The sequence below is a fragment of the Dermochelys coriacea genome, chromosome 3 (assembly GCF_009764565.3).
Source record: "Dermochelys coriacea isolate rDerCor1 chromosome 3, rDerCor1.pri.v4, whole genome shotgun sequence".
In the NCBI taxonomy this organism is placed as follows: domain Eukaryota; kingdom Metazoa; phylum Chordata; order Testudines; family Dermochelyidae; genus Dermochelys; species Dermochelys coriacea.
Genome location: NC_050070.1, coordinates 105,237,252 through 105,264,995, shown reverse-complemented (window position 1 = coordinate 105,264,995; position 27,744 = coordinate 105,237,252). Strand labels below are relative to the sequence as shown.

Here is a 27,744-nt window from a genome sequence, read left to right as displayed (position 1 = left end):
AAAGCGCTGTTGTTAAGAGATCTCGTTCCGTCCTGTAGAAAAGACTGATAGGATCAGAGAGAGGACCTGGCTGTGCTCAGCTTTACAGAGAGAGAGAGAGAGAGCGCGCATCTTTGCACAGCTTCCTGTGGATGGGCGCACCCTCTCCCCTACAGGTAACTAACTCTCCTAGGGGTGGGGGCCCTTCCCCCTGCAGGTCACTCTATTGGGGAGGGAGACAGGATGCTGCAGGACGAGTCCTTCCCCTGCGGTTACGCTCAGCTAGGAGGTGCCATGGCGGGAGCGCGGCCCGTTCTGGGGGCCTCAGTGCAGGTCGTTCCGCGTGGGGCGGGACCCGGGCCCATCCCTTTCTGGTCGCTCGTTTTCTTAGGACACGAACACAGGCTCCCGGGTGTCATGTGACTGAGTTTACCGTCACCTGATTAATCCGGAAGCACTGGCCACCATCTTTGCTGCGGGCAGAGAGCCGACGCCCGAGACCAACATAGTGCTGCTTATGAGTGCGCCACTTTACCTCGCTCAGAGCGGAAGTGACGTGGCCTAGTCTCGCGCTGCCCTAGTCCTCCTCTCTCTTTTCTCTATGGTTTCCCCTCCCAGTCTGTTCCTCACGGCGACGGGAAATGGCCGCCGAGCTGCGATAAGGGAGCAGGGCAGCTGGGAGCGCCGCCCGCCAGGTGAGGGCAGAGGGTGGGCTCGGCTACGCGGGCCGCAGGGAGGGAACGGAGGGAACTGGGAGCCGCGAGGACCAGCCAACGCGCTGGCGGCCTCGCGCAGTTTCTGGCGGGTTTGGGTTTCCGCTCCGCGCGGCCAGGCCGCTGGTGGGGGAGGAGAAACTACGGGGGCGCCAGACCCTCCCCCCGCGGGGAGCGCGCGCGCGCGCTAGGCCCGGGGCTGCCGCGGGTTCCTGGAGCTGCGGTGCCTTTGGCGAGGGGCCGCCCCACCTCCAGCAGTGGGCCGGCGGCCTGCGCCAGGCCCGGCGGGGGCGTTATCGCTTGGCAGGCCCCGTGCTCTTAGCCGGCGCCTGCCGGGAGCGGCCCAGGGAGCCGTGCCCAGTTCAGCGGGAGCAGCGCTGTGAGCGGGCGAGGAAGCCGTTCAGCCCTGCTAGGCGGGCGCTGCCGCGGGGAGAGGCTGCTCCGCCTCGGCGCCTTTGTGGTCCCCCTTTTCCTTTTTAAAACTTGCATTTTTCTGTTTCCTCCGCTTTGTGAAAGAGCGACCCGAGCCAGGGGGACCTGCACGCTTAGGCGCGGGTGCCACAAACGCAGGGAGCGCCCAAGCTGAAAAGGAAGGTTTCCGTCATGTCCTTAGTCTTTGTTCACTCGGTAAACACTCACCTTCCTTCTTATGGAGCAGGAATTAGCTTCTTGTTTTCTTAATGCACCAGCAGGATTGGTGAAGTCAGTACAACTCTGATAGCCGATTGGAGATTTAGAAGCAAAACTTTTAGCCCAACTCTTCCTACTTTAAAGGAGTAGTTACCTTCTACTGTAGAAAGAGCAGAGGGAGCATGAAACAGAGCCTTCTTTGGCATTGCATAAAGTGGCTGTTTTTATGTTCTAAGGCGGTAGTTTTCAACTTGGGGTCAGCACAGATGGCCTAAGATTTCCAAAGGGTCTGCAGCTCCATTTGAAAATTTTGAGGGGTCTGCACATGAAGAAAGGTTGAAAATCACTGTTCTGAGAGGATTGTAGTGATTGCTCTGAAAAATAAACACACAGTTCAGACCACTACCAGCTCAAGATTATTGTGAGATTTGCTGCTTAAAATACCTACATTACCATCGGATCTAAGTTATGTGCTGGCAGGATTCCTTGAAACCTTGTGATGATGACTCCCAATTGCATGTTAAATAAACATAGACTTCTCTTTATATTTCTACCTGTGTGTAATAATGTCTGTAGTGTATTGATTGCTGGTAGAATAAAGAAATCTTGTTACCACCAACATGACCTCTATTAACTTAAATGTACAAATATTTTTGTAATATCCTTTCATTTCTCTCTAAGGAAATAATGATTCAAATCAAATAGTTCTGGAGAAAATCAGTTTTATTATTTCACTGTCTCACTTAAATTTCCATGTCACAGTATTTCTTAGATGGACATATTTTGTCTGTACAGCGTACAGACAATCATTTTCATTTTACTTTCGGGGGAGTTCTGCATAAAAAAATTGAGAATTCTGCATACAATATTTAAAAATTCTACATACTTTATTTGTGAAAATACTCCAGTTTCAATTATTTAGGTAATTTATTTCAGAATACTTGTCAACAAGTACATCTGTAATAATACAGTTAACAGAAAAGATTTAGGAAAGCTTTTTGACTAAAAGATTCCTTACTAGGCATAATGACAGGTTTCAGAGTAGCAGCCGTGTTAGTCTGTATTCGCTAAAAGAAAAGGAGTACTTGTGGCACCTTAGAGACTAACACATTTATTTGAGCATAAGCTTTCGTGAGCTACAGCTCACTTCATCGGGTGATTTTCCACTGAATGCATCCGATGAAGTGAGCTGTAGCTCATGAAAGCTTATGCTCAAATAAATTTGTTAGTCTCTAAGGTGCCACAAGTACACCTTTTCTTCTTACTAGGCATATTAACACTAGAATACAGAAACATATTTTGCATACCCCTCAGAAGCAATGCAAAAGCTTGGTGGGAGTCGGGTAACGGAGGAGCTAAGGGAGAGGGAAGTAATTGCTGGGAAGGAGCCTGGGTGTGAGCCTGGAGTGTTGTTGGATGTGGATGGGAGAAGTATGGAACAGTTTTTTTGGGGGGGTGGATTGTTGGGGAGCCTCCCCCATGCAGACCCTGGCTGACCCCTAGCCTCTCCCATTCAGTCAGGCACATCTGCCCCTGTCCCCATGTGTCCCTGTATCCCTCCTCCCCCCATCCTCATGGGTTCCTGCATCCCTGTCCCCATGCATGGCCTCCCCTTGTCCCCATGTGTCCATGCATCCCCACTAAGCTCTCCCACCATCCCCCCATTCTCATGTGGCCATGCACCCCCACTCCCGTTCAGCCCCTGCTCCAGTCTGTTTCCCCCCCCACTAGCCCTTCTGAATCCCAGTCTTTGTGACCCCCCTGCTCTGTCCATCCCCCCTCACCTGGCCCTGCAGGCATGTTGCTGTGAAAAAAGCAGCCTCTGCTCTCTCCCTATTAGCTGCTGACTGCTATGTATCAGGGGGTAGCCATGTTAGTCTGTTTCCACAGAAACAACGAGGAGTCCAGTGGCACCTTAAAGACTAACCAATCTGTTAGTCTTTAACAGATTGGTTAGTCTTTAAGGTGCCACTTGACTCCTTGACTGCTATGGTGAGCCAGCTGCCCTCTGTTCTAGTGCCACAGCAGCCCCTGGAGGCAAAAGACATAATTGCAGTTCCTATCTGATAATGTATTTTCTGTGGAGAAAAAAAATCTGCAGGGACATGAATTCTGCATGTATGCAGTGGCACAGCATTCCTCCAGGAGTATTAACGTTCAGATAGCTCTGAAAACGTGCGTATGCAAGAATAATCTCAAAATGTTGAAAAATCTGAAAATATATACACAGTTGCAAATTGAGGTACGGTGGTTCTCAAACTTTTGTATTGGTGACCCCTTTTGCACAGCAAGCCTCTGAATGCAACCCCCTTTATAAATTAAAAACACATTTTAAAATATTTAACACTATTATAAATGCTGGAGGCAAAGCAGAGTTTGGGGGTGGAGGCTGACAACTCGTGACCCCCATGTAATAATCTTATGACCCCCTGAGGGGTTGTGACCCCCAGTTTAAGAATCCGTGAGATATTATCTCTGTCCATTGAGAAAGTAGCAAATGCATCATCCCCAAATCTTTTCAATTTATTGTGTCCAAAAGCAACAAATGGATGTATCTAATTTCATATATCATAGTGAAAACAGAATGTGTAACTCTTCTAAAGGCTTGCCTGCACATGGAGTTAGTCAGAATCTGACTTTTGCAAGAAGTGTCTAACTACTTTTGGAAAACAGCTGTATCTGAATAGGTCCATGTGTAGACACTTATTTGAGTGCCTTTTTTCCAAATTTATTAAATAATGTTGGGATGCAGAAACATTTATGCATCAATACTACTTAATATTGAAGTCCTGTGGAAAAATTCCTATTTAGTTGAGTGGGAGTAGGAGTGAGCCCTTAATTTACATAGGGCTGTGAGTTACTCAGATACCTTGGTGCTGTAGGTTGTAAAATACCTAAATTGAGACCAAGTTCATTTACTCTGACATGCCAGATACTGACTAAAATTTCTATTTTTCTATTTCTACAAACCCAAAGCTTTGTGTAGAATTTTTCTGTGGATGCTTTGTACAGATCATGGAGTGCTGAATTCTGGTGCAATGTTTTCCTAATATGCTCTTTGACATTCTGATTCCGTCTGTGTAAAAGAACAAAATTTTTTATACAATGAAACATGGTGGATAGCAGATTAACTACTGTCCATATCTTTTATGCTCCCATAAGACTGTAAAAGAAAACTTTATGAGAAAATATTAGGGATTTAAATGCCTGTACATGTTTTTGGACATTTCAGCATCTATACATATCTAATATATCCATATATATGTCTAATAGCCTTATAAGGTGTTGCATAGAGATCTCCTTATAAAGTTTTCATTGATGTAATTTAAAAAGAGGATTCCAGTTAGACTATGTATACATAGCATTTTCCTCAGAGATATTTTTGAACACATATTATGTTAAACCTTTCTGAACAAAATTGTGCCTCATCCACATAAAACTTTTTAGGAAACTGAATATGCATATCATTCAAAATTATTTTTGTTTTACAGGAATTAATATTTCTGAGAGCACATTTTCAGAATTTTAAAATCACTTCATTGATTAACATCTAGAGGCCTAAGGTAAGATTAACATTTGGTTTATTTCTGTCATTTTTGTATTTCTAGTCTGATCTAAACCTGGCTATTTAAAACATGTAAATTGAATAGTTTCATTCTCCAGAGACTACAATATTTGTGAATGTATGGCTAAAATGTTTACTTCTAAAATTTCAGTATTCAATATATTTTGCATCTAGTAAAATGTGTATGTGATGTCCAGTTGAGAATATGCCTAGTCCTAGAATGTAGTTTGTAAATGTATAATCAATAATGCTAAATAGTCACAGTGAAAATTTATGAACAGATTATTTCCATTTTAAGGATGCAATCACATTCTATTATTAATTCTATTTTTAATCTCTTATTAGTCTGTCTGGAAAAATTGATTTGACTTGAAAATAGCCAGGCTTACCAGAAAACAAACGAGAATTTTTCGGTAAACTTTGAAGAAAATTAGTAAATCTGGTCATAAAATTTACTACTGTGTAACTTTCCACATAGCCTGTGAAAGAATTTTCAGTGAGATTTAAATATAGTATTGAAGAAAATTAGTTGCAATTAAGCAGTTTGATTAAAAAAAGAATTGATGGTGTTAGAGTATGGCTATAAGTGCTACAGTGGCATAGCTGCTGCAGTGTAGACACTTCCTACATTGACAATGGTTTTTTTTTAATGTATGTAGTGAAACCACCTCTCCAAGAGGTAGTAGCTAGGTCAAAGGAAGTATTGTGTTGATCTAGATGCATCTACATGGATGATAGGTCGTCCTAACTACATTGCACAGAGTGTGAAATTTTTCACAGCCTTGAGTGATATAGCTAGGTCGATGTAATTTTTAAGTGTAGACCAGGCCTATGTATGAGTAGTTTAATCATAGATGGCTGGCATGGTTTAGAGAGAATATATGGGACCTATATTTCATCTGGGTAAACACATTTTCCCGAAGCTCAAGTAATAGAGGATTGCCTTTTTGGAGTTAAAAGACTAACGTTCTGGCTTTTGCAAGTTTGTGTTTTATCTAGTTCTATACACAATTGTTTTGTAGCCTTGGATTTATTTCAGAATGGCAATTGGATGTTTTTCTGCAAATTACAAAGAAAACTCATCAACCTGTGTTTAAATCACTAAGTTATCCTGAATGTAGAGCCACTTAATAACAGTTCTTTATTTATAATGAAACCATGGTAGCCTTATGTTCACTCCCCTTGTAACTTGAAAAAAATTCTAATGTGGCATGAAAGTTTTGTTATGGATGCTTTTGAAAGTATGCAATATGTTTGAGTCCACTTAACTTAAACACTTGATTGGAAAACTTCAAACTTTCATAGTGTTACATGCCAATTTTTAAAAAAATGTTAAGTGCTTGCATTTTATAAAGTGTATGCTAAGAGAAATAGAATAGAAATGGAATACCCTCTGGATTATGCCTACTCTCTTTAGAGCAGTGCAAGGCAGGGGGAGCTGCAGACTTGAACAAACCTAAGAAGCTCCAGAGCTCTGTAGTGCAGTGTGAGGAAGTGGAAATTAGAACCCCTGTGGAGCTCCTAAACGCTACACTGGCCATGGTTTTGGTTTTTCTATTAACTAACAAGAAGCTGTGAACTTTAAAGTTGCTGTTTTATATTATATACACACACACTCACACACACACAGCATTAGAGTAGAAAATTAAATATTAAGGTAAGGTACGTATACATTTAAATATGCTTATTGTTCAGAATCTTTTAAATATACATGTGTAAAATGTCTCAGTGAAATGTAAGAGATTGTGTAAACTAAGTAAAAAGAAAAGGAGTACTTGTGGCACCTTAGAGACTAACAAATTTATTTGAGCACAAGTACTTTTAGCTTATGCTCAAATAAATTTGTTAGTCTCTAAGGTGCCACAAGTACTCTTTTTCTCTTTGCGGATACAGACTAACACGGCTGCTACTCTGAAACCTGTCATAAACTGAGTGTGTGTGTGTGTGTGTGTGTGTGTGTGTGTATATATATATATATATATATATATATATATATATATATATATATATATATAATTTTCACTTTTATACTGTTATGTGGTTAGATTTCTTTAATTGATAAAGATCCTTGTGGAGAGCAAGCAGGGTGTATATGCACAGTAGCAACTTTGTTAAAGTCAACAAAGTTTTTGTCTTTTATTTTTTATATATATATATATATATATATATAATAAAAATATGTGTGTGACTGACTCCAACATCTGAAAAATATACATAGCTGCATGACAGAATATCCTTGGTTTATTGCACTTGTATTGCCAATAATAGATAAAGGTTAGCTTTAGGCTTTTACAAAAGGGTTTTATAAAGTGTCCGTATCAATACATTTTATCCCTTTGCTTTAACTTATTTTAAATCATTGTTAGCACTGCTGATTTTGGATTCTGAGGCACTGAAAACAGAAGCTCCAAACTACTTGCCAGGAGTTTCAATTCAAGTCAGCACTCAGCTGACACTTTCTCTCAAATAAATACACTTCAAGTTGAGTTATGTTCAAAGGAAAATGATATTGAAACAAAGTTATTTTGTTTTTAACAGAACATAAGGAAGTTTCAAATGCTAAACAGGAAAGAACTAAGTTTTGGGTGGGTTTTTTCCCCTATGGCTGATGTTTTTTTAAGATTATATCAAGCCAGGATTGTTAGTTTACACAGCTAATAATCAGTTGCAAATTGTTTAGTTATACCCCAGGTATCTTTATTCAGTTAGTTGCTGTAGTCTTAAGAAACTTAAAGCCTTTAACAATTTTCATATTAATTTGTAAGAAAATTTTAAAAAATGAATCTTAAAAAATATTCTTGATTGGAGGAAATGTGATTGAGGCTACGTAGCTTCAGTTCACGTGAATGAAGGGTAATACACACAGCTCAAAATTACTCTTTCTCTTAAACAGAATGTTGGGTGTTTCTTCGTGTCCTTTTTTTTTTTTTTAGGGTTAGCACATATGTGCAGCTCTGGAGAGAGCTGTAAATTTTGGGTGCATAGCTTGCTTTTGTGCTTCCAGCAGTCAGTAATATTTTTTAAAGGCACATATAGTATAGATAAAAAATAAAAGATATTTTACTTAAATTGGCAGCTTTGATGCAAATTCTCGTCTGTGTTTGAAGCCTTAGAAGTAGCTCAGACATATACTGTGAACTAAAGAAAGAAGGTAGTTTTTCTTTAATGCTACTTCTCCCATATAAATTATGGTTTCCATTCAGTGGTGAATAGATTTAAAAAAAAAATCTTTAATCTGATTTCACACTTCTGAATTATTTTAAAGTTTTCAAATGGAGAATTTTGAGTTGCTCAGGATGAAGACAACTTGTTTAAAAGTGAGATGAAAGGGAAATTGTCAAAATTGCATTAAATTGGCTTACTGGTTACATTCAGTGCTTGATTGCAGGTACAAAACACCTTCCAAGCTGCTACTACATCTCACTTGTTCAAAGTTGGAAAAACACATTGACCAGAAAACCTCCCCTTCCCTATCAAATCATTGAGTTCTTGCTGAGGGGAGATTTCTTTGTCATCCTGGTCTCTTTCTCCTCTCGCCAAAAGCTCTTCCATCCAAATAGTTAGGACATAAGAGATCTGGGGTAGTGGCTTGACAGCATTAGTAATTTAAAGAATCAGGATGGTCCAGTCAGTCTTCGATGTAATCTTTTTTTTCCCCAAAGTGCTAAAGTGGTATTTACTTTTATATAGTTAGATTTTTTTCTAGTCCAAAATATTTTATTTCTCTTTCTATTAAGAGCCTGATTTACAATATAACAGTAAGATTCACTAATCTGGGCTACATGAAATCTAAATGTTTTCCCTTTGACTTTTTTTCACTGTTCTTCCTTTTGGTTAGAAGCAATCCACTGAAGAAAATGGGTCGATCTAATTCTAGATCTCATTCTTCAAGATCAAAGTCCAGATCTCAGTCCACTTCTAGGTCGAGGTCGAGATCACATTCTAGAAAAAAGAGATACAGGTAAACTGATGGTACTTTAATTTACAGTTCTTTGGGCTAATTTGATTTAATGTTGTGTTGTTTAGTTGCTCTTTTCTTTAATATCTCCTCCACTTACATGTGGTCTTCAACAAAAGTGAATTTGGGACCTTAGTTCATCTTATTTGGTTTAGCTTAGTCTTAATTCATCTTAGATGAACTAGATGTTAGTATTGTTGCTTTAATCATTTAGTGCCTCACTTATTTTACCCTTGAACTTCTTCAAGGTATAGAACAAGAATGTAATTATGCTTCCTGGCTTTTTTTTTTTTTCTTTTTTTTCTTTACATGGTATTTCATTTGTGTGGTCCTGTTCCTGATGGCTTGTCACTTTTACATATAGCTTTTCAAATCACAAGTAACTTGTAGTACTGACTTAATTTGCAGCATCAAACTGCTGGTCTTTTTATTTGATAGTTTATTCATAACATAGTCAATAAAGATGAATTATAGAGTTAATTTCTCATGTACTTTTAGTGTATTACCAACAAATTGCATTTGACATTAGGGTTTTAGTATATTTATTTATCTTAAAGGATTTTTGAATTGTCATGTACTAACTTTTTCTTTTAATTTTAGTTCTAGGTCTCGGTCCAGGACATATTCACGATCTCGCAGTAGGGATCGTGTTTATTCTAGAGATTATCGCAGAGATTACAGAAATAATAGAGGAATGAGACGCCCCTATGGTTACAGAGGAAGAGGTAGAGGGTATTATCAAGGAGGAGGTGGTAGATACCATCGTGGAGGTTACAGACCTGTCTGGAATCGAAGACACTCCCGAAGCCCTAGGCGGGGTCGTTCACGTTCCAGAAGTCCAAAGCGAAGGTCTGTGTCTTCCCAGAGGTCCAGGAGCAGATCTCGTCGATCTTACAGATCTTCCAGGTCTCCAAGGTCCTCTTCATCTCGTTCTTCATCCCCATACAGCAAATCTCCTGTCTCTTCCAAAAGACGTGGGTCTCTGGAAAAGCAGGCTAAGAAAACTGAGGGAGCTCCTTTGCAAGATAGCCCTTTAAAAAGTAAATCACAGGATGAACAGAAAGATACATTTGAACATGACCCATCTGAGTCCCTTGACGACTTTAACAAATCATCAGCAGCTTCTGGTGACATTTGGCCTGGCCTTTCAGCATATGATAACAGTCCAAGGTCACCCCATAGTCCTTCTATTGCCTCCCCACCCAGTCAGAGTTCATCTTGCTCTGATGCCCCCTTGCTCAGCACAGTTCACTCAGCTAAAAACACACCTCAACATTCACATTCCATTCAACATAGCCCTGAGAGGTCTGGCTCTGGTTCCCTTGGAAATGGTTCCAGTCGCTACAGTCCTTCTCAGAATAGCCCATTGCATCACATCCCTTCAAGGAGAAGCCCTGGAAAAACAATCCCTTCACAGAGTGCTCCACGTGAGGAGGCTCGAATGCGCTCATTTTATCCTGAAGCTGGGGAACAGGAAACTGCAAAGGGTGGAAAGTTTCTAAAAAGGTAAGAACTATATCTGAACAGTTGTGTTGAATCTTAAAATGTCCCTGTTTAGTCTGTTGAACTTCATTTATTGAACCTATAAGCCTCCTGAACTGCCGCATGAAACAGCCTTGACTGCTTACTAATTTCAGTGTAGTTATGCTTAAGCTTAACACATGAAGAGCTTTCCTTTTTATTATACTTTAAATTCTTGGTTTAACTGTATCGTTGTGGAACAGTTGGTTGTCCCTTTCCTTTACAGTGTATTTTTAAATGTTCTGTTCGCTAGTAGTATCCATAATGGCTTCATAAGAAAACATTAAATGGAAAGAGTGTGGTATATACCAGGTGTTTTCTGATTTTTATTTGCTAAAAAGAAAATTCTGTTCAGACTGACCTTTCATATCTCATAGAATGAAACTGTCCACTCCGCCTCCTCCCAGAAAATGGTTTTAAGTCTGTGTATGAGTTATGAGGAGTCCAGATCTTGGACTGGTTTGTTGAACTTAACTATGTCTACATGGAGGAAGGACTACATTAAAACATAATGTATTTACATATTTTCCAGCTGACATCAGATGCTTAGGCATATATTTATAAAGGTGACACCTGAGATTTTCTGATTATCAAATGTTCAATTTCAGAGTTAGAATTCTGGATAAAAATAAAGCTGTAGCAATCTTACTGAAAATGTACTGTTAACTTTTTGTCCGATTTCTTATAAAAATGGATTGAAAAATGAAGCAATCTGGCTTCTGTCCATGCTGTTTATGGAACTGAAATTAAATTGTTCAGTCACTCAATTGCTATTCATAAATGTACTTATAAACGCACCAGGATTCAGATTTTCCCCTAAGTAAATACGTTGCTGCCAGTGAGTATATTGGAAACTACTAGCGTGAAAATACTGTATTGAGATAGTGCGAGCTGAATGAAATAAGCATTAATTTTTAAATGCATTCAGCAATGTTAAAGGAGTTAGGGTAGGTCTACACTTAAACTGCTACAGTGGCACAGCTGCAGTGCTGCACTGTAGACACTACTTATGCCAAAGGGAGGGGTTCTCCCATTAGCGAAGATAATCCACCTCCCTGAGGCTATATCTACACTGAAAATGCTACAACAGCAACACTGCAGTTGTACCATTGTAGCATTTTCATTGTGGACACTACTTATGCTGCCAGGAGGGGTTCTCCTCTCAGTGTAGGTAATCCACCTCCCCAAGAGGTAGTAGCTAGGTGGATGGAAGAATTATTTTGTTGACCTTGCACTGTCAACATCAGGGGTTAGGTCAGCCTAGCTATGTCTCTCAGGTAGTGGATTTTTCACACCCCTGAGAGATGTAGCTATGATAGTGTAAATTCCCAGGGTAGACTGAGGATTGAAAAGCCAGTTTACAGTTGTTTACAGTATTCCTGAAGTCTTAAGCCTTGTCTGCACTACAAAGTTTTGTTGGCAAAAGTTATGCCACTTTAATTAAAACCACTCTTGCATGTCCACACTAGCTCCTTGTGTCGGCAGAGTGCATCCACACTAACAGCTCTTGCATTGACACAGAAAGAAAGCAGTGCACTGTGGTCGCTATCCCACTGTGCAGCTGGCTGCAAGGTGCTTTGGGAAGGGTTTTCAATTCCTCATGGGGCAGGTACAGTGTCACGTGATGCAGGTTTCTCAATCCCATCATTCCAGGGGCATCCTAATAGATTGTCCACTGCTTTTTCAACTGAAGAGTGGGGGTGGGTGGGTGGGAGAGAGGAGAGTGGTGTGTCTGGGACTGGGGAGACAGCAGGCTGACGATCTATTCTGAGGCAGGGGGAGGGGAACAGCCCCCCATCTCTGCTTGGCACAGCAGTCTCTCCTGAAGCAGCCCGCTTTGCCTGCCTATAGTTCTGTCATTCTTTCTAAGAGTTCTCCTACAGCCTCCTGAGCAGCTCTCCGAGGAATATCAAAGCAGCACAGCAATTCTTCTCCCCCACCCCCACCCCTCCTGCAGCAGCAATCTACCTGCCCCTGTGTTCCTAGTGCAGGGCAAAACGGGAGCATTCCATGTTAATGATTTGCTCTTTGTTCCCCAAACAGAGCAGTACACCCAGGTGTCAGCCACTTCCTGGAGCTTTGAAAGGGGAGGGGCGCATGCCTGCAGAACAGCAGAGATCAAAACAGTGACCAGAGCGCTCATGACAGGCTTTGTGGGATACTGGTGGAAGCTAGTTATGTAGACAAAACAAACTGCAGTGACTGCACTGTCCCTTTGTTGCTTTAACTTTGCTACAAAAAGTTTTATGCCTCTTGTTGAGATGGTTTTATTTTGCTGCCAAAAGTAGCTTTGTAGTGTGTACGCCTCCGCTGTTATGTCGGCAAAAGACAGCTTTTGCCAACAAAACTTTGTACTGAAGACAAGGCCTTTCCGTGACTAATGACTTATGCCAATATAGAATTGTGGATCTCTGTTACAAGCACAGCAAGATTTTAAAAATGGTTTTTCATTTTTGTTTTTTTTTAATGGTACCCTTTTACTTTTGTTGAAAGAATTGTCCCTGAAATGTCAGGATTCAAGAGTAAAATGCAAACTGAAATACTAAACTTTCTATGATTCTCCTACAGACAAAATGACAGGCATAAAAGTGTTTGAAGCTGGGCACCAAATTAAAACGCCCCAAACCACTAGCTTTAAAAATTCCAGATGTCAATTTCTAGGAATTTATGTAGAAATGGATTTTCATATATATATTTTTTTCAAAGGATAGCACATAAGTGGCTGTGGATGTAATAATAATGCTGTGCAAAAAAGTATATGCTGAACAGTTGAACTACTCAGTGGAATTTGTTTTTGTGTTGATGATTCTGTGATACTGAGGTGACTCAGAAGTGAAATGCAAATGAACTGGAATGAATGCAATCCAGAGTTACCATCCTCTTCTTTGCTATCCACAGGTACACAGATGAAGAGTCTAGAGTATACCTGCTTGATAGGGGTAATACCAGGGAGAAAGAGGCCCAGAAGGAGAGAGGATCAGAAAAAGGGAGGATAGAGGGAGAAAGGGAATGGGAGGATCAGGAAGCTTTAGATTATTTCATTGGTAAAGATGCTGGGAAGCAAAAGTTTAGTGACTCTGAAGGGGAGGAGACAGAGGAGACAGAGGATTATGGACAGTTCAGAAAATCTGTCCTCGCAGATCAGGGTAAAAGTTTTGCTACTGCATCTCACCGGAATGCTGAGGAGGAAGGAACCAAATACAAATCTAAAATTTCAATGAAGGGCAATAGAGAGAGTGATGGATTTAGAGAAGACAAGAGTTATAAACTTAAAGAGACTGGCTATGTAGTGGAAAGGCCTAGTGCAACAAAAGATAAGCACAAGGAAGACGACAAAAGTTCTGAGAGAATAATGGTGAAGAAAGAAACTCAGTCACCTGAGCAGGTAAAGTCTGAAAAGCTCAAAGAACTCTTTGATTACAGTCCCCCTCTACACAAGAATCTGGATGCGAGAGAAAAATCCACCTTCCGAGAGGAGAGCCCACTTAGGATCAAAATGATAGCCAGTGACTCCCATCGTCCTGAAGTTAAGCTCAAAATGGCACCAGTACCTCTTGATGATTCCAATAGGTAAATTATCCCAATTCACAGTACACTTCCTCACCCACATACAGAGTTTACCTAGACATTATTTAAACCACTGGTTTCTTTTTGTCTCTCTCTTTTTCTTGTTGATGCATTTTAGACCTGCTTCCTTGACTAAAGACAGGCTGCTTGCTAGTACGCTTGTCCATTCTGTCAAGAAGGAGCAAGAGTTCCGATCCATCTTTGACCACATTAAGTTGCCACAGGCCAGCAAAAGCACGTCAGAGTCATTTATTCAGCACGTTGTGTCTTTGGTTCATCATGTCAAAGGTATGTACTCAGTTTACCACAGCAAATACCAGCATCAGGATTTAGAAAAATGGTCAATTACAGATAAACCTGCTTGATGTCACTAGTAAAGAGACAACTCAATTCTCTGTTTCTTCATACTGATTTATTCACACTTTTTTTTTCCTTTTGAGAAGAGGTCATCTTAAAATAACCCCCAAAAAGACTGCACAGCTAGTTCCAGAAAACTATAGCAGTAATACCAATTTTGTAAATTTTGATAAACTGTATTATACAGTGAAATAAGCTGTGGACAATTTGTGAATTTTTGCACTCAAGTTTAAATGTTCTATATTTACTAAACTGTATATTGGCCAATGTTTAGATTTCTTTGAGATTGCTAATTCTCATGTTTAGTGATTGTGATTTCTGTTGGCAAATTACTCTATATAATGTGAAAATACCGTAGAATCCTTTGATTGGGACATCCCAGTATCACTCTTCAGAAAATATTTTTTTAAAGTATGAAAAGAATAAAAACTATATGCAATAAATATACAAAAATAAAACTAATGAAATTTCATCTTGTTTTCATTCTTTATTTGGCAGTTTATGTGACACCGGAGCATAGAATTTCATACTTGTCATATTGCTATGACACTTGGCACTGTCCAAATTCATCCCTCTTAAATGGATTATATACTAATTTGTTTCTGATTGAGCAACAGTTATTAGCTTTCATTATCATTAGGCTAAATCAGTTCCTTGGGAATCATCCCAATAAAGAGGGATGATTTCCTATATCTCAATTAAGTATAAAATACTTTGCAGCCTTATTAGTCAGAGACTCAGTATTGTCTGTCTGAGTACAGTCCTTTTGTCTAATGTGTGAGGACATTTACAGAGTTTCTGAAATGAGCACCAACTTTTTTTGTTAGCAAAGCATTTCTTATTTGTTGCCACACATATGTCATCTTCATCTTTCTTAATGAACTAATTAAGACAAAAGACCTTGGTGATGAAAATTGTTGGTGTTTCACAACAGAAGAGGGAATCGAGTTTTTAAATTTCCTAGAATAAGAGCCACCTGATCAGCTGACCAATTTTAATATAACCGTAGTTACGCATTCATTATTAAGATACTTTCGATGTGCTAAATTGGTGTGCTGAACATCCAAAAAAATACTACGTAATAAATAGCTAGAGGGACCAAGGCTTTTCTGAAATTTGAGTTGGTTGCAAAATAAGTATTTTTGCAAAGAGGCTTTGTAGAGCAGTTATAAAGGTTATTTAATAAAAAATCCTTTGCTAATTATTAGCTGACTACATATTGACATTTGAAACCAAAGTATCTATTCTCTTTTTGATATGTCAGGGATTTAGAGCTTGATCCTACATTGAAGTTAGTGGCAAAGGTCCCATTGACTTACATGGTGCAGGACTGGGGCTTGAGAAGGGGGCATTGTTTCTAAATCTCTTGCATGTTGATGAATGAATAGATGACTTAAACTGTCTCTGTAAATGTGATAGGTGAAGTCTTAACATCTGGCTGGGAAATATAACTGTTTATCAGCCAGTCTGTGGCCAAGTTATTTGATGTGTGTATACCATATTTTGTTTCTAAAACTTTTAGCCTTTCTGCACACTTCAAAATTACTTTTTTGTGATCAGATTTTAGTAACTTTTCTTTTTTTAAAGAACTGAAGTTTTGATTCATTATTGGTGTGATGCAACTGGTCTGAACAGCTCTTTATTAATATAGAGCTGAAAATGCCCAGTGATGTTTTCTTTTTCATTGTAACTAGGTCCTGGAATGTGTTTTGAAATGGCAAAATCCATGTTACAAAAGTAAAATAGCTGTTGAAAGATACAGATGCAAAAACAGGCAAAGTTGAACCTTCTGTCTTCCTGGCAAAAATGGCATAAATACTGAGTTGCTAGCTCAAATTCCTGGGTTTGATGGAATTATGATTGAGGCACTACCCTTGTAGTGGCCGTTTCAAGTTTAATGATTGGTTATGAGACATGTGCTGGATGTTGGGCGGTAAGTTGATACAGATGTATGTTGACCTGTTAAGCAGATAGCTTGCTTTCATATGTAACATTTCATAGTTCATGACTTTATACGTCTTTCTATTTTACATTTAAACATATTTGTTGAGCTGGTCTTTAAAAATTCAGTGTTGCTATTACGAATTTTAACTGTCTCAAAAGCCAAAAGAAAATTTGTTTGTTAGAGAAGCTGTCAGGTTTGCCAAGATGCCAGATGCTTAAATGAATATATTCAGCTGTAGGGCTGTTAATTGACTTGGATAATTTTATCATCTCTGTTTCTAAAGGAAAAGTTGCGTTCTTTTAAGAAATAACTTACATTTAATAAGTCAACATGTAATTCTTGATGCATAAATTGTTTAAATGTTCTGTCAAAACTAATTGTCTTGCATTAAAAATTAAATTTATTTGGAAATTCTTTGTTCCCTGCAAATACTAACTCAATATAACTTCATCTGCTCCTCTGGGCAAAGTGTAAAGAAGGAAATCTAAACAGCTGCTCCTTTTCCTCCATCAGAGGAAAATGTGTTAGTAAAAAGGGAAGAGTCTGACTCTGATGAGTTTGTAGTACTTGAATTAGTTCTAGTACTAGCAGGGCATACCTGTGAGGAAGCTTGCAGTGGTGTTGTGTGCTGCTATTATCTGCTCGTTGAGGCTACAAGAAGGGTAAGAGTGGGAAAAATCCTCTAACAGATTTGCCTCTTCTTCTGATAATTTTTTTTTTTTGGCCTGCTATGTACCTTTCTGTCAAGAATGGAAATACTTATGTAGGTGGAATTTAACTAACTAGAGAGAATTTTCCTCTGTAACCAACAGAACAATACTTCAAGTCAGCTGGAATGACCCTAAATGAGAGGTTCACTGCATATCAAAAAGCTACTGAAGAACATTGCACCCGGCAAAAGAGCCCAGAAATACACAGGTATATGCCAGTTGCATTACTAGATGCTGCTTACGTCAATGAAGTAACAAATTATATTTCTTATAAGAACCCCTAAATGCTTTTCTAATTATCTCTGAATTCTTCACCTGAGAGAGGCATGAACTGGTCTGAGCACAGGACTAGGAGCCTGGAACTCCTGGATTCTAATCCCAACTCCAGCTCTATACGAGGCTTTGTGGCAAGTCTTTTTGTCTGCCTCAGTATCTCTTTTGGGCTATAATTACCTGCCTCCCATGCAGTATTGAGCATTGAGGCTTAACTATTTTGAAGATGGAAAAACACCACTTGAGTGCTTATTATTCTCATATGTGAGCTAGTTCATATTGTGACTTCATCATTAACATTTGAACTGCATTAATAATTTACAGCAGTTTGAAAATAAAAACCTGAGCTGTGTTAGTGCCTGAAAGGTAAGCAAAGGTAGGGCATATATATATGAGTGCTAACCATTGGAATTAGTTATAAAAGGCTGCATGCCTTATTTTGAGTATATGTTACATGTCTGAGGTTAAGTATACTGTCTCTATAGTCAGTATTCTGCATAAAAGAAATACTTTTGAACTATTTTTTTCCTTTTCTACTTTTAAAAGGATGTTATTAACCTCTGTTTAGCATGAGGTAGTTTTAATGAGTTGATCACTTTTACAGAGCTCTTGAAATACATAACCCATTAAGGCTTTTACATCTTTAAAAATAAGGGAAAAGCAAAATTGTCATAATTGCACATGCGTATGTTTAATGTATATTATTGGACAAAACCAGATTTTTCATTATCTGTATAGATTTAAAGGGATTATAGGGACCTAATACTGTAAATAAAAAGATCGTGCTGCTGAAAAATAGAGTAGCTCTTAATTTCTTTATTTTCTTAAACGTCCAAAAGAAACACAGGAAGCCATAAACGATCCCCTGCATCTATGGCTAGACGCTTTTTTTATTTTACATTTAGGAGGATTGACATCTCTCCAACTGCCCTGAGGAAGCATACCCGTTTAGCAGGTGAAGAGAGAGTCTTTAAAGAAGAAAGTCAAAAAGTAGGTTCTGAGTTAATATTAAATTGATATTCTAGATTTAGTAAAATAATGTGTATATCCTTTTTGAATCTAAACTTCAAGGTGGAGTATTTTTCTTTTGATTTGTATTTATAGCCCAAAGAGTACTTGGAACTAGACTATTCCTCATCTCTGGCCTTGGACAAAATATGTTAGATTCCTTCCAGTTTTCCTGATTTTGCAGCACTTAGCTGACCCAAGGACTAGAAATCAAGAAAACAGCTTATTTGCAGTTGTTGTAGCTGAATTAATCAGCTGTTTATGCTGTCCTAATAACACAGTTCTTCAGAATACATTGTACTAAATATTAATCTACCTGTACAAACCTGACAGTTCGCTTGTAAAAATAGATCTCCCTGGTGATTTGGCGGAACATCTTCTCAGAAGCTAAATTCCTAGATAGTTTTAAAAAATCATCAGGCATAGTCAGAAAAGCCAAACAACTTTCTGTCATTTAAAAATCAACTAAATGTTCTGAAGAATGTTGAAACTAGGCAAACTGTTATTTCTTTAGAAATTTGGAGATAGTGCAAATGGGAGGCCAACTTCTGTCTCTTCTGGATTTTTCCATTTTAAAATGCTGTTCCTGAAATCTGTTCCTTTCACAGGGAGATAAAAAATTAAGATGCGATTCTGCTGATCTTCGGCACGACATTGACCGTCGTAGAAAAGAGCGAAGTAAAGAACGAGGGGACTCTAAAGGTTCCAGGGAAAGCAGTGGATCAAGAAAGCAGGAGAAAACTCCAAAAGATTACAAGGATTACAAACCTTACAAAGATGACAGGTAAATACTTGAACTTTCTAAGTAGGTTTTTTAGTTTCTAATTAGCCTTTTGTAATTGTAAGCTTAATTGCTTTCAATTTTCACTGTGTAATGGAACATTTAAATTTAAACAATTAAAATTATTTGTTTTACAGCAAAAATGTATTATCTGTCTTTTACACGGCTTATGGTGGATGAGGACAAAAACTTTGGAATAGCAAGCTAACACTGAAAAAAAAATGACAAATTAATCTGTCCTATTATCCAGGCTACATCAGGAGGTTGGACTTCAATGCAGTACATTTCTGTAAACAGTTTGTGTAAGAACTTTGGTTCGTTATGCTTGATTCCGCACTTTTTCAACTCATAACACCCAGAGTATGAGGAGAATTACTGATATCTAGGTTTAACATGGGCGAGAAGGGAGACGTATTTATTTTTCTAAAGCCAGTGGGCTGTTTTTAAGGAACAATGTTAGTTTTTAATAGTTATGTTTCAGTGGATACTTTATAGCTGTGGTAAGAGATATTTCAGGTATGACCTATTGGGTGTTGTATTAAAATCTTGTAAATTGTGTCAAAACACTGCCAATATGGGGTTACTGAATACAGAGTCTTGCATTAGTTTTTTTTTTTTTTTTCTTCCTCTCTCTTGCTTTACACTGGGTATATGATGGATTTTACTTGTGCTTCATTTTTCCCATTTACTTTCTGCCTCTGGTATCCACACTGTCATCCACTGGCTAGTTTTGTACTGGTATCCACATAGGGATGCCCAAAATATATCTGCTATTTTCAACAATATGTGGAAACTCAATTAACTTAAAATTTATAACTTTTGCTCCAAGGGTTTTCCTCCCTTCTTTCCCTTTTGCTACCCCCAAAATGGCAGTTAAATAGGCCACTCTTCGTTGAATCAAAAACCAGAGAAGTAATTTTGCAGTCTACTGGTTTCCAACTAATTAGCAATAGTATTTGCACAATATATTTTAAAGATATGGAAGGAGGATGAAAAGTGAAATTATACTCCATCTTAAAATCTGAAGTACATATTTTATGGATGATTTATAACCTGAGGGGGAAGTAGCTTTTACATAAACAGAGACCTCCTTTAGTGTAGCATGCTACAGGGTATCTATTTTTAAAACAGCACAAAGTATGTTTTTTTTATTTTTCAGTAAACAAAAAAGAGAGCAAGACCGTTCTCGATCTTCCTCATCTTCATCCCCGTCTTCTGCCTCATCCAGTTCACGAGAAGAAAAAGATGGCAAGAAAGAAAGAGATGAAGAGTTCAAAACCCACCATGAGCAGAAAGAATATTCAGGTTTTACAGGAGTCAGCAGGCCGAGAGGCACCTTTGTAAGTCTTTCTCTGCTCCCTCCAAAACTATTATTACCTTAAAGCAATGTTAAGTAATTTGCATGACTCTAGGATCCATTTTAACAATATTAAGATGTGTAGTGTTTTATTTTAGAAGTATCATGTTGAAGCATGCACACTATTGTGTGCTGTTCAGAATTGCTTGGATCTAAATGTGTTTACTCAAACCAGCTGAAAATGAAAAACAAAAGGTAACTAACAATAGTTTAACAAGCTGACGTGTCTAATAGGGTAGTCCTTCTTTTGGTTAATTATTCAGAATAACAAGTTCAAACACTTTTTCATATTATGGACCACAGCAGAAGTGAGAAACCTTTTTTTAGACAACTCTCCTTCCAAGACTTCCCTCACAGCAACAATAGCAATGGATTACAGAGAAGTGTCTTATCAGGACAGTAGTAGAGACAAGAAAAAAACCCAAATCCTTGTTAATGCTAGGGGTGTGGCTGCTTGGTTATTGCTTGCTAGTTTGTATCTGTGCAGTTGGTTTCTTTTACTTGGGGCAGGATTTTAAATGTACTAATATCAATTTATTAAGATTACATTTTGCTGTTTGTTGCCTGTAATCCCCAGTGCTTCCAGTTTTTCCAGGTCACTTTGCAGTTTGGTTATGTCCATCTGTGTTTGCTACCCCTTCCATTTTGTTGTTGTTCACAAACTTGTACATGGCTGAATTTATACCCCTGACAGAGCCTTGAAGCAGCTGTGCTGGGGAAAGCAGGGCTGCTTGCTTTTGTTTGTTAGTGTTTCTCTGAATGTCCTGGACTGGACTACAGGCAGCAGCAAAGCTAACTGGTTGAAGGCTGGAAGGTGGTTAGTATTGTGATTTGGAAATGTGTTGACCAAAGTCCACAGACAGTGGTTTTAAAATTCACTACTCAATAAAACGATGTAAACAGCATGTTAATGTAGTTCACTGATCCTAAACTGAAAAATGTGCAAACACCAGTGAGGACCAAGAAACAGTAAAAGAGACCTCTAGAGATTAGGAACATAGGCAGGAAGTAAACATTAGGAGCTATAGCTTTGAACATTGCAAGCTACGTCTTGGGGAAAAATTCCAAACATACAGATTCTTTGGGAGGGAGTAACTAAACTATCCTGATGACTCCTTCATGTAACCTGTGATACTGAATCAGTTATGCTGAAAGAGACAATAGATTAGATATAAACAAGCAATGTTATATGACTACAAAAATGGCCAGTGCAACTTTTAGCTGCATATAAAATGGCATCAAAGTGGGTTGCTAATATGCCTTCTCTATACAACTGTGGTGTGCTGCACATGCAACACTACTCAGTTCTAGGCACCTCCTGATTAAAAAGAGAACAACAAAAATATTCACAGGGTTGATTTTATAAGGAAAGATTTAAAAAATTAAATATGTATAGTTCTGCTACAAAATGACTAACGGGGACATAAGTCAACATGTACTTGGATGGAGTAATTTCCAAGGGCTAAGAGGAGTTTAGCATGATACACAGGTGTATAGCTAGGAATAATGGGATAAAATTGAAAGGGAAAATTAGGGCTGAAAATCAGTAAACTCTTCCACAGTCTAATATCTTACTAACAAGAAGAGTTTCCTAATAAAACTTGTAGATGCTTCAGTGCTTGCTAATCTTAAAACTCAATTGGACAAATGTACTGGAAGAAACATTGCAGCATATGTAATTTAGGTAGGGAGATGTGCTGGTAATTGAATGGGTCTCTGACATGCCTGATTTCTGATGATTGTATAGTAACAACTTGCAGGATGCTTTAAATGAGAAATAATGGTACTCCTTACTAATTTACCCTTTTAGACAGTGATATTTATGTATAGGCTTATTGACCAACCCAAGACTATTGTGACAATAGATATCTAGACAGGCCTGACAGATAAGCTTGCACCTTCTGTCTACAATCATAAACTAGATCATATAGTTTTTTACCAGTACAGGTAAAGTGAAATGTCTTTGTCCTCTAGTTTAGTAGGCTATTCCAGTTCATGGGTTTTTTTTGGATAAAAAAAACTTTAATTTGCAACAAAATCTTCCCTTTTGTGTTCAGGGCTATTATGGTATAGCCTGGCTGGCTGGCCAAAAAGGAGTAGATTTGCTTAGGTGCAAACTCAAAGATGCCTATTCCACCAAAAACCATGACTGAGATTTCCACCAGCAGGTTGCAGTATATATTTACAAAATGAGATACACACACATTTTATATAATGTAAACCCATAAACATAATGAAAGCATTCATATCTGCTCTTCTATCAGAGTGAATAGCCTGCAACCACGTTTTCTGATCTTACTTTTAGAGTCCCTTAAAGGTTCTTCATTCGAGCTCTACCCAGACTAAAAAGGGAGCTGTCTTTATGCAAAAAGTCTCCCCCTCTTTTTCTGTCATGCCCTGAAACAGGTAGGCCCACAACAGTAGCATGATTTTGGGCTATATTACCTAGACTGTCTTGTAATGTAGGATTACTAAAATAGCCACCATAGCCCAACTCATATGATTGATGGAATATCAGCCTCTTGGGCTGACTTGGGCTTTGATCTTAGCAACATTCTGTTTTCCAAATGCTATTTTCTCCTTCACAGTGACAGTGTCCCCTGTCATACTCTAATTTTGCAATGAAGAGGATTCAGAGGATATCAGAGGCCAAAGTATTTCCTAAATTTATGCATTTACTCTAAAATTGTGTGTGTATGTATAGTGTGTGTGTGTGTGTGTGTGTGTATATATTCATTCCAGATTACCTTTCTAAAAACCCGCACTTCTGCTCCTGTACAGTCGTCTTAATATTATATATTCAACACTTTCCAAATTATCATTGTCAAGTTTCCAAATTATCATTCTCAAGTCTCCATTTTAGTTTGTTGCTTTCAGTGTCTTGATAAGTCTTCGCAAAAAGAAAAGGAGTACTTGTGGCACCTTAGAGACTAACAAATTTATTTGAGCGATGAAGTGAGCTCTAGCTCACGAAAGCTTATTCTCAAATAAATTTGTTAGTCTCTAAGGTGCCACAAGTACTCCTTTTCTTTTTGCGAATACAGACTAACATGGCTGCTACTCTGAAACTTGATAAGTCTTGTGAATCCTTCACTGGTCTGTTTAGTCTAATTCTATTCAGAGATAATTATTATTAAACTGTCCATGTCTCATGTTCTTTTCTGCACTCCTCCCCCTTTTTGGTCAGTCAGTTCCTTCAGTTTCACATTATGGGTAAACCATACTAAAAATCCCCTAAACATATTTGAATGTACTTCAGCTGAATAGAGAGGATTGTTAGCTCAAAGTGCATACTTAGTACATTAGACTTAAAGTATTTACATGTGAATTCTTAAACTGCTGTTTTATGTTTATGTATTGAGGAAAGAATACAGAAATAACCTTTTGGTTAATACAGTTGAACTTAAATATTTGCTTTGTGACTATATGCATATTGATTAAATACATAAACATTTTGGTTAATCAGTTTCGAATTAGGGGCAGAGGAAGAGCCAGAGGAGTTTTTGCTGGAACAAATACTGGTCCCAGCAACTCAAATGCTACTTTTCAAAAGAGACCGAAGGAAGAGGAGTGGGATCCTGAATATACCCCAAAAAGCAAGAAATACTTCTTGGTGGGTGATGGAAAACTTATATGTAATGCATGCATCTTTTATCAAAGCATATTTTATAACTGATGTTAAAGAGGCGGGTGTCTATGTGCATGCTGCTTCTGTGCTGGTAGTTGTCAATGACTTTAGCATATTATTACTATGAGAGCATCTGGGTCCTAGTTGGCCCAGTACCTGCTTCCCTTCTATCCCTCTGCAGCAGAGTGGTGGGCAACAGTAGCAGGTCACTTCAGAGAGGACATCCCCCACCACGCCTGCTTTTTTCTGTTATTTGGGGTTGCGAATGAGGAAGAGTGACAACCTACCATGTACAGCCTAAAATATTAAAACAAACACACACAAACCTCCCAAACCAACTCGAGTGTTTCCCCCCAGTGGATTTAAAGCAGACACTGATGCTTGGTGCCTCTGTGCCTGAGAGTCCTGCAAAAGTGTGGCATGAGTAGATGGCAGCATACAATATTGTGGGGGGAGAGGGAGGCGGAGCGGCACACATGGATTGTAGTGAGATGCATTAAAATACTCTGACATATGTTAAATATTACTTTCCCATACTGGTATCAAAAGAAGGGTAGTTAAGATCATTGACCAAGATATCTCTTGTTGAATATGCAGCCTCTCTTCTGCTTGTGCTACTTAATCTCTCTTTATTAAGTGGATTTTCAAATGATAATAAAATACTAATACTATAATATTAAATGGTAAAAATTACAAGTCCATTTCTGATAAACTTTCTACATTTGTATAGTGATATCTGAACTTTAGTCAGTAAATTACTATAGAATAATAAAAAGTTTCATACAGGAATATCTCCACCAATAATTCTGGAAGGAATTTTAATGGGCTTAGGCAAGAGGAACTTTAGTGTTGTTTCTTCACTGCACTCTTTTGGGGTCCCTTAGAATACTTTAGCTTTGTTTCTTCCTCATAGAAGGGATTAACAGTTTTTATATTTGAAACCTAGGGCCTCTGCTCTTACCTCATACAACTAAACCTGAATTCCCCCCCGCCCCCACAAAATCCAAATCTGTTTTTGAAATTTGAACATGGTCTCCTATCCAAAACTTGTTTACAAAACGTTAATTTTTTATTAAGGTTCAGAAGACTTACAAAATTTGGATTTACCTGTAAGCCTTATTTTCTAGTCAAGCACTAATGGAAGATGTTTTGTCATCCTCAATAGTAGCACTAAATTCCAAAGGTTAAGCACTTTTTCAAATAATGTTACAAATACTGAATGGGGGAAAACTGCATTATTAAAATCACATCACAATGTGATATTACTATACAATGAGGTAGGCTTTCAGAGTGCTATATATATATATGTTATCACTTTTGCTTAAAAGAAACCACTTTGGCTTTTCTAGAATATGAAATACTATTTTTGTGATATTAAAATAAATCAGCAAAACTAAAAGTTTGTAGTAAGAGAGAGGCTAGAGGAATTTGCCTATTAATTAGTAGTCAGCTTCTGCTTTTCAATTGTGTGGAAACTATTGAGCCACCCCTCTCTCTTTTGCATACTGCCAGCAGCAGCAGAATATATCAGGTAGCATGTGAAAGGCAGTACTTCCAACCATTGCAGAAGATTGTGAAAATAGAGTGGCACGGTTAAAGTTGGTAAATTTCATTAAATAACTGGTTTATTGCCCATCTTTTAAGTGGAAGTTTGAGTAGTCCCACATAGGACAAGACCTCTCAGATATGATTCTTCACAAATAAATTAAGACTTTGTCATTTCTAAAACTGTATTTCAAATGTTTGTTTACAGTATGAGGACAAACCTTATCAATTATAAAATATAGGTTAAACTGTGGGTTTAAACTACTAGAGTATTCTCCGGAAAACCTTGTACAGATTATATATAAAATACACTTGATAGTGCATTGAATTTAAGGTGCCTACATGTTATGGCATTACACATGTCTAAGAATGTTGTTCATTTAACTCATCCTTGTTCTGTTTAACCTATATTACCTTAGCATGATGACAGAGATGATGGTGTGGATTATTGGGCCAAAAGAGGAAGAGGCCGTGGCACTTTCCAGCGTGGCAGAGGGCGGTTTAACTTCAAAAAATCAGGTAGCAGTCCAAAGTGGACACATGACAAATACCAAGGGGATGGGCTTGTGGAAGATGAAGAAGAAACAATGGAAAATAATGAAGAAAAGGACAGACGCAAAGAAGAAAAGGTAGAAAATTCTGGCTTGTCGGTGAATTGAAGAACAGATTTCCTTCCTCACCATACCCTAAGTGATAAAATTGACAAAATAGTTTTCATTTAAAAATTATTTTCATGCATCTGCGGTAATGGACAAATGGGGGCAACTCATCCTTATTTTCTTTATTTCTACAGGAGTAATATGAAGAAAAATTCCAGCTGAAAAAGCAGCTCTTGCACCACCCACACAGCATTTTTAATATTTTTTTGTCGTCAAATGAATGTAAGCATTTTACTTAAATTTTACTGTTTAAAAGTAGTTTAGAGGGATTGTTTTTTTGTTTTAAGCCTTTAGAGATCTTGATATAGTAAACTGTATGTTGACGATCGTACAGGTAGAAAGTAAAATGATATTTGTAATTATCATCTTTTAAGAACTTTTACTGTCTGTTATATACAGTGTAATTCTGCTCTGTCCAAAAGATATGGTCAAGTGCAACTCAAAAGTTTTGATTCTCCCCTGACGCTGTGTTTTATTCTGAAGTAAACTTATAGCTCTGCATACCTGAATTCTTGGAAGAGCATTTTTTTTATAAATTAGTACTACTCAGTCTCAATCACAATGAAGTTAGTGTTTTTCTTAGATGGAATGAACCAGAGCAAACTCTGTTGTGTTTTGCCACCCATCCAAAAGTAGTGTTAAAAGATTGCTGCCTTAAGCCAGTCTCTTTTATAAAACACTTTTCACAGTGAACAGACTGAAATGCAGTGTATTTGAAAATAGTCTTCTGGTTTGCTACAGCAATCCTAACCATAGCTTGATGGGAACTACACTACAAGACTAATGCAGATCACTTTCTGCTTTAATAACTGCAGAAAACTTGCTGTGGATCATGTTTGAGAGCTAAAGTATTTCAGTATCCCTTAAAATGAATGTGGATGGAGATGTATACAAACCTGTATTAACATTGTCATACATTCACATTTCTAGACCACCCCCACGATGGGAGCTCTCTTCTGAACAGATCTAAATATGACAAGTATAGCTGTAGCATAACAGGTGCTACGTTTCTCCGTCCATATACCGCTACTGGGGAAATGCCTCAACTGTTTGTGCAACAGCTCAAAAAGTAGCTTGACTTCTATACACTGTAACCGGAAGATTTGTCCTACATTCCAAATGCATGTTCCATTTTTGCATATGACAGAACAAGGTAAACCACTAGTGGGAAAAGAGTTACTTTAAGGAAAATCTGTTTAGTATATTTCAGACTTTGCATGCATAATGTATGAAGTCTTCTGAATGGAGCACTAGTTACTATCTTAAAGCTTTTCAAACACAGTGAATAACACACAATGACACTCTCAAGACTACGTTTTGAAGAGTTTTAATTGGTGACTCGTGGGTTACCAATAGAAAGTTTTAGTCAAAAAGTTTGTGGCACTATTAATCCAGCTGCCCTTTGTGTCAGTCTTTGTTCCAGTTCATAAAACTACCTTTTCAATTTCTTTACATGGGCTTTCCTCTTCAGGTAAATATTCTGACAAGTGTGAATTCTCTATTAAGTTTACAGTCTTATATGGAATAAAAATCTAAAAGTTTTTAAAA

The 27,744-nt window shown here is 38.1% G+C and overlaps 1 protein-coding gene across 19 annotated transcripts; it reads left to right on the top strand.

Moving 5' to 3' along the window:
* BCLAF1 (BCL2 associated transcription factor 1) lies at positions 1-27,744 on the top strand. 19 transcript variants are annotated; one of them, XR_005291811.2, is made up of 14 exons: positions 457-674; positions 4,814-4,885; positions 8,726-8,848; positions 9,446-10,351; positions 13,265-13,936; positions 14,052-14,221; positions 17,048-17,153; positions 18,124-18,208; positions 18,835-19,010; positions 20,167-20,347; positions 23,831-23,977; positions 25,957-26,056; positions 26,331-26,418; positions 27,127-27,744. XR_005291811.2 is itself a non-coding variant. In XM_043511027.1 (13 exons), exons 3-13 carry the CDS (start codon positions 8,745-8,747, stop codon positions 26,334-26,336), a joined length of 2,763 nt encoding a protein of 920 aa, XP_043366962.1. In that variant the 5' UTR covers positions 1-155; positions 4,814-4,885; positions 8,726-8,744; the 3' UTR covers positions 26,337-26,705. The 19 variants fall into 19 exon arrangements, 15 of the variants coding, with proteins under 15 accessions (XP_043366962.1, XP_043366964.1, XP_043366961.1 ...); XR_005291810.2 differs by having other exon boundaries at positions 25,957-26,166; XR_006279989.1 differs by having other exon boundaries at positions 25,957-26,227.

What these genes read in the sequence shown, in the direction of transcription:
- BCLAF1 (XM_043511026.1), top strand. Translation starts at nt 8,745, where the DNA reads ATGGGTCGATCTAATTCTAGATCTCATTCTTCAAGATCAAAGTCCAGA. An exon ending in AAACCTTACAAAGATGACAG is followed by an intron (nt 19,011 to 20,166) that starts GTAAATACTTGA and finishes TTTATTTTTCAG; the next exon opens with TAAACAAAAAAGAGAGCAAG. An exon ending in GCAGGCCGAGAGGCACCTTT is followed by an intron (nt 20,348 to 23,830) that starts GTAAGTCTTTCT and finishes TTGGTTAATCAG; the next exon opens with TTTCGAATTAGGGGCAGAGG.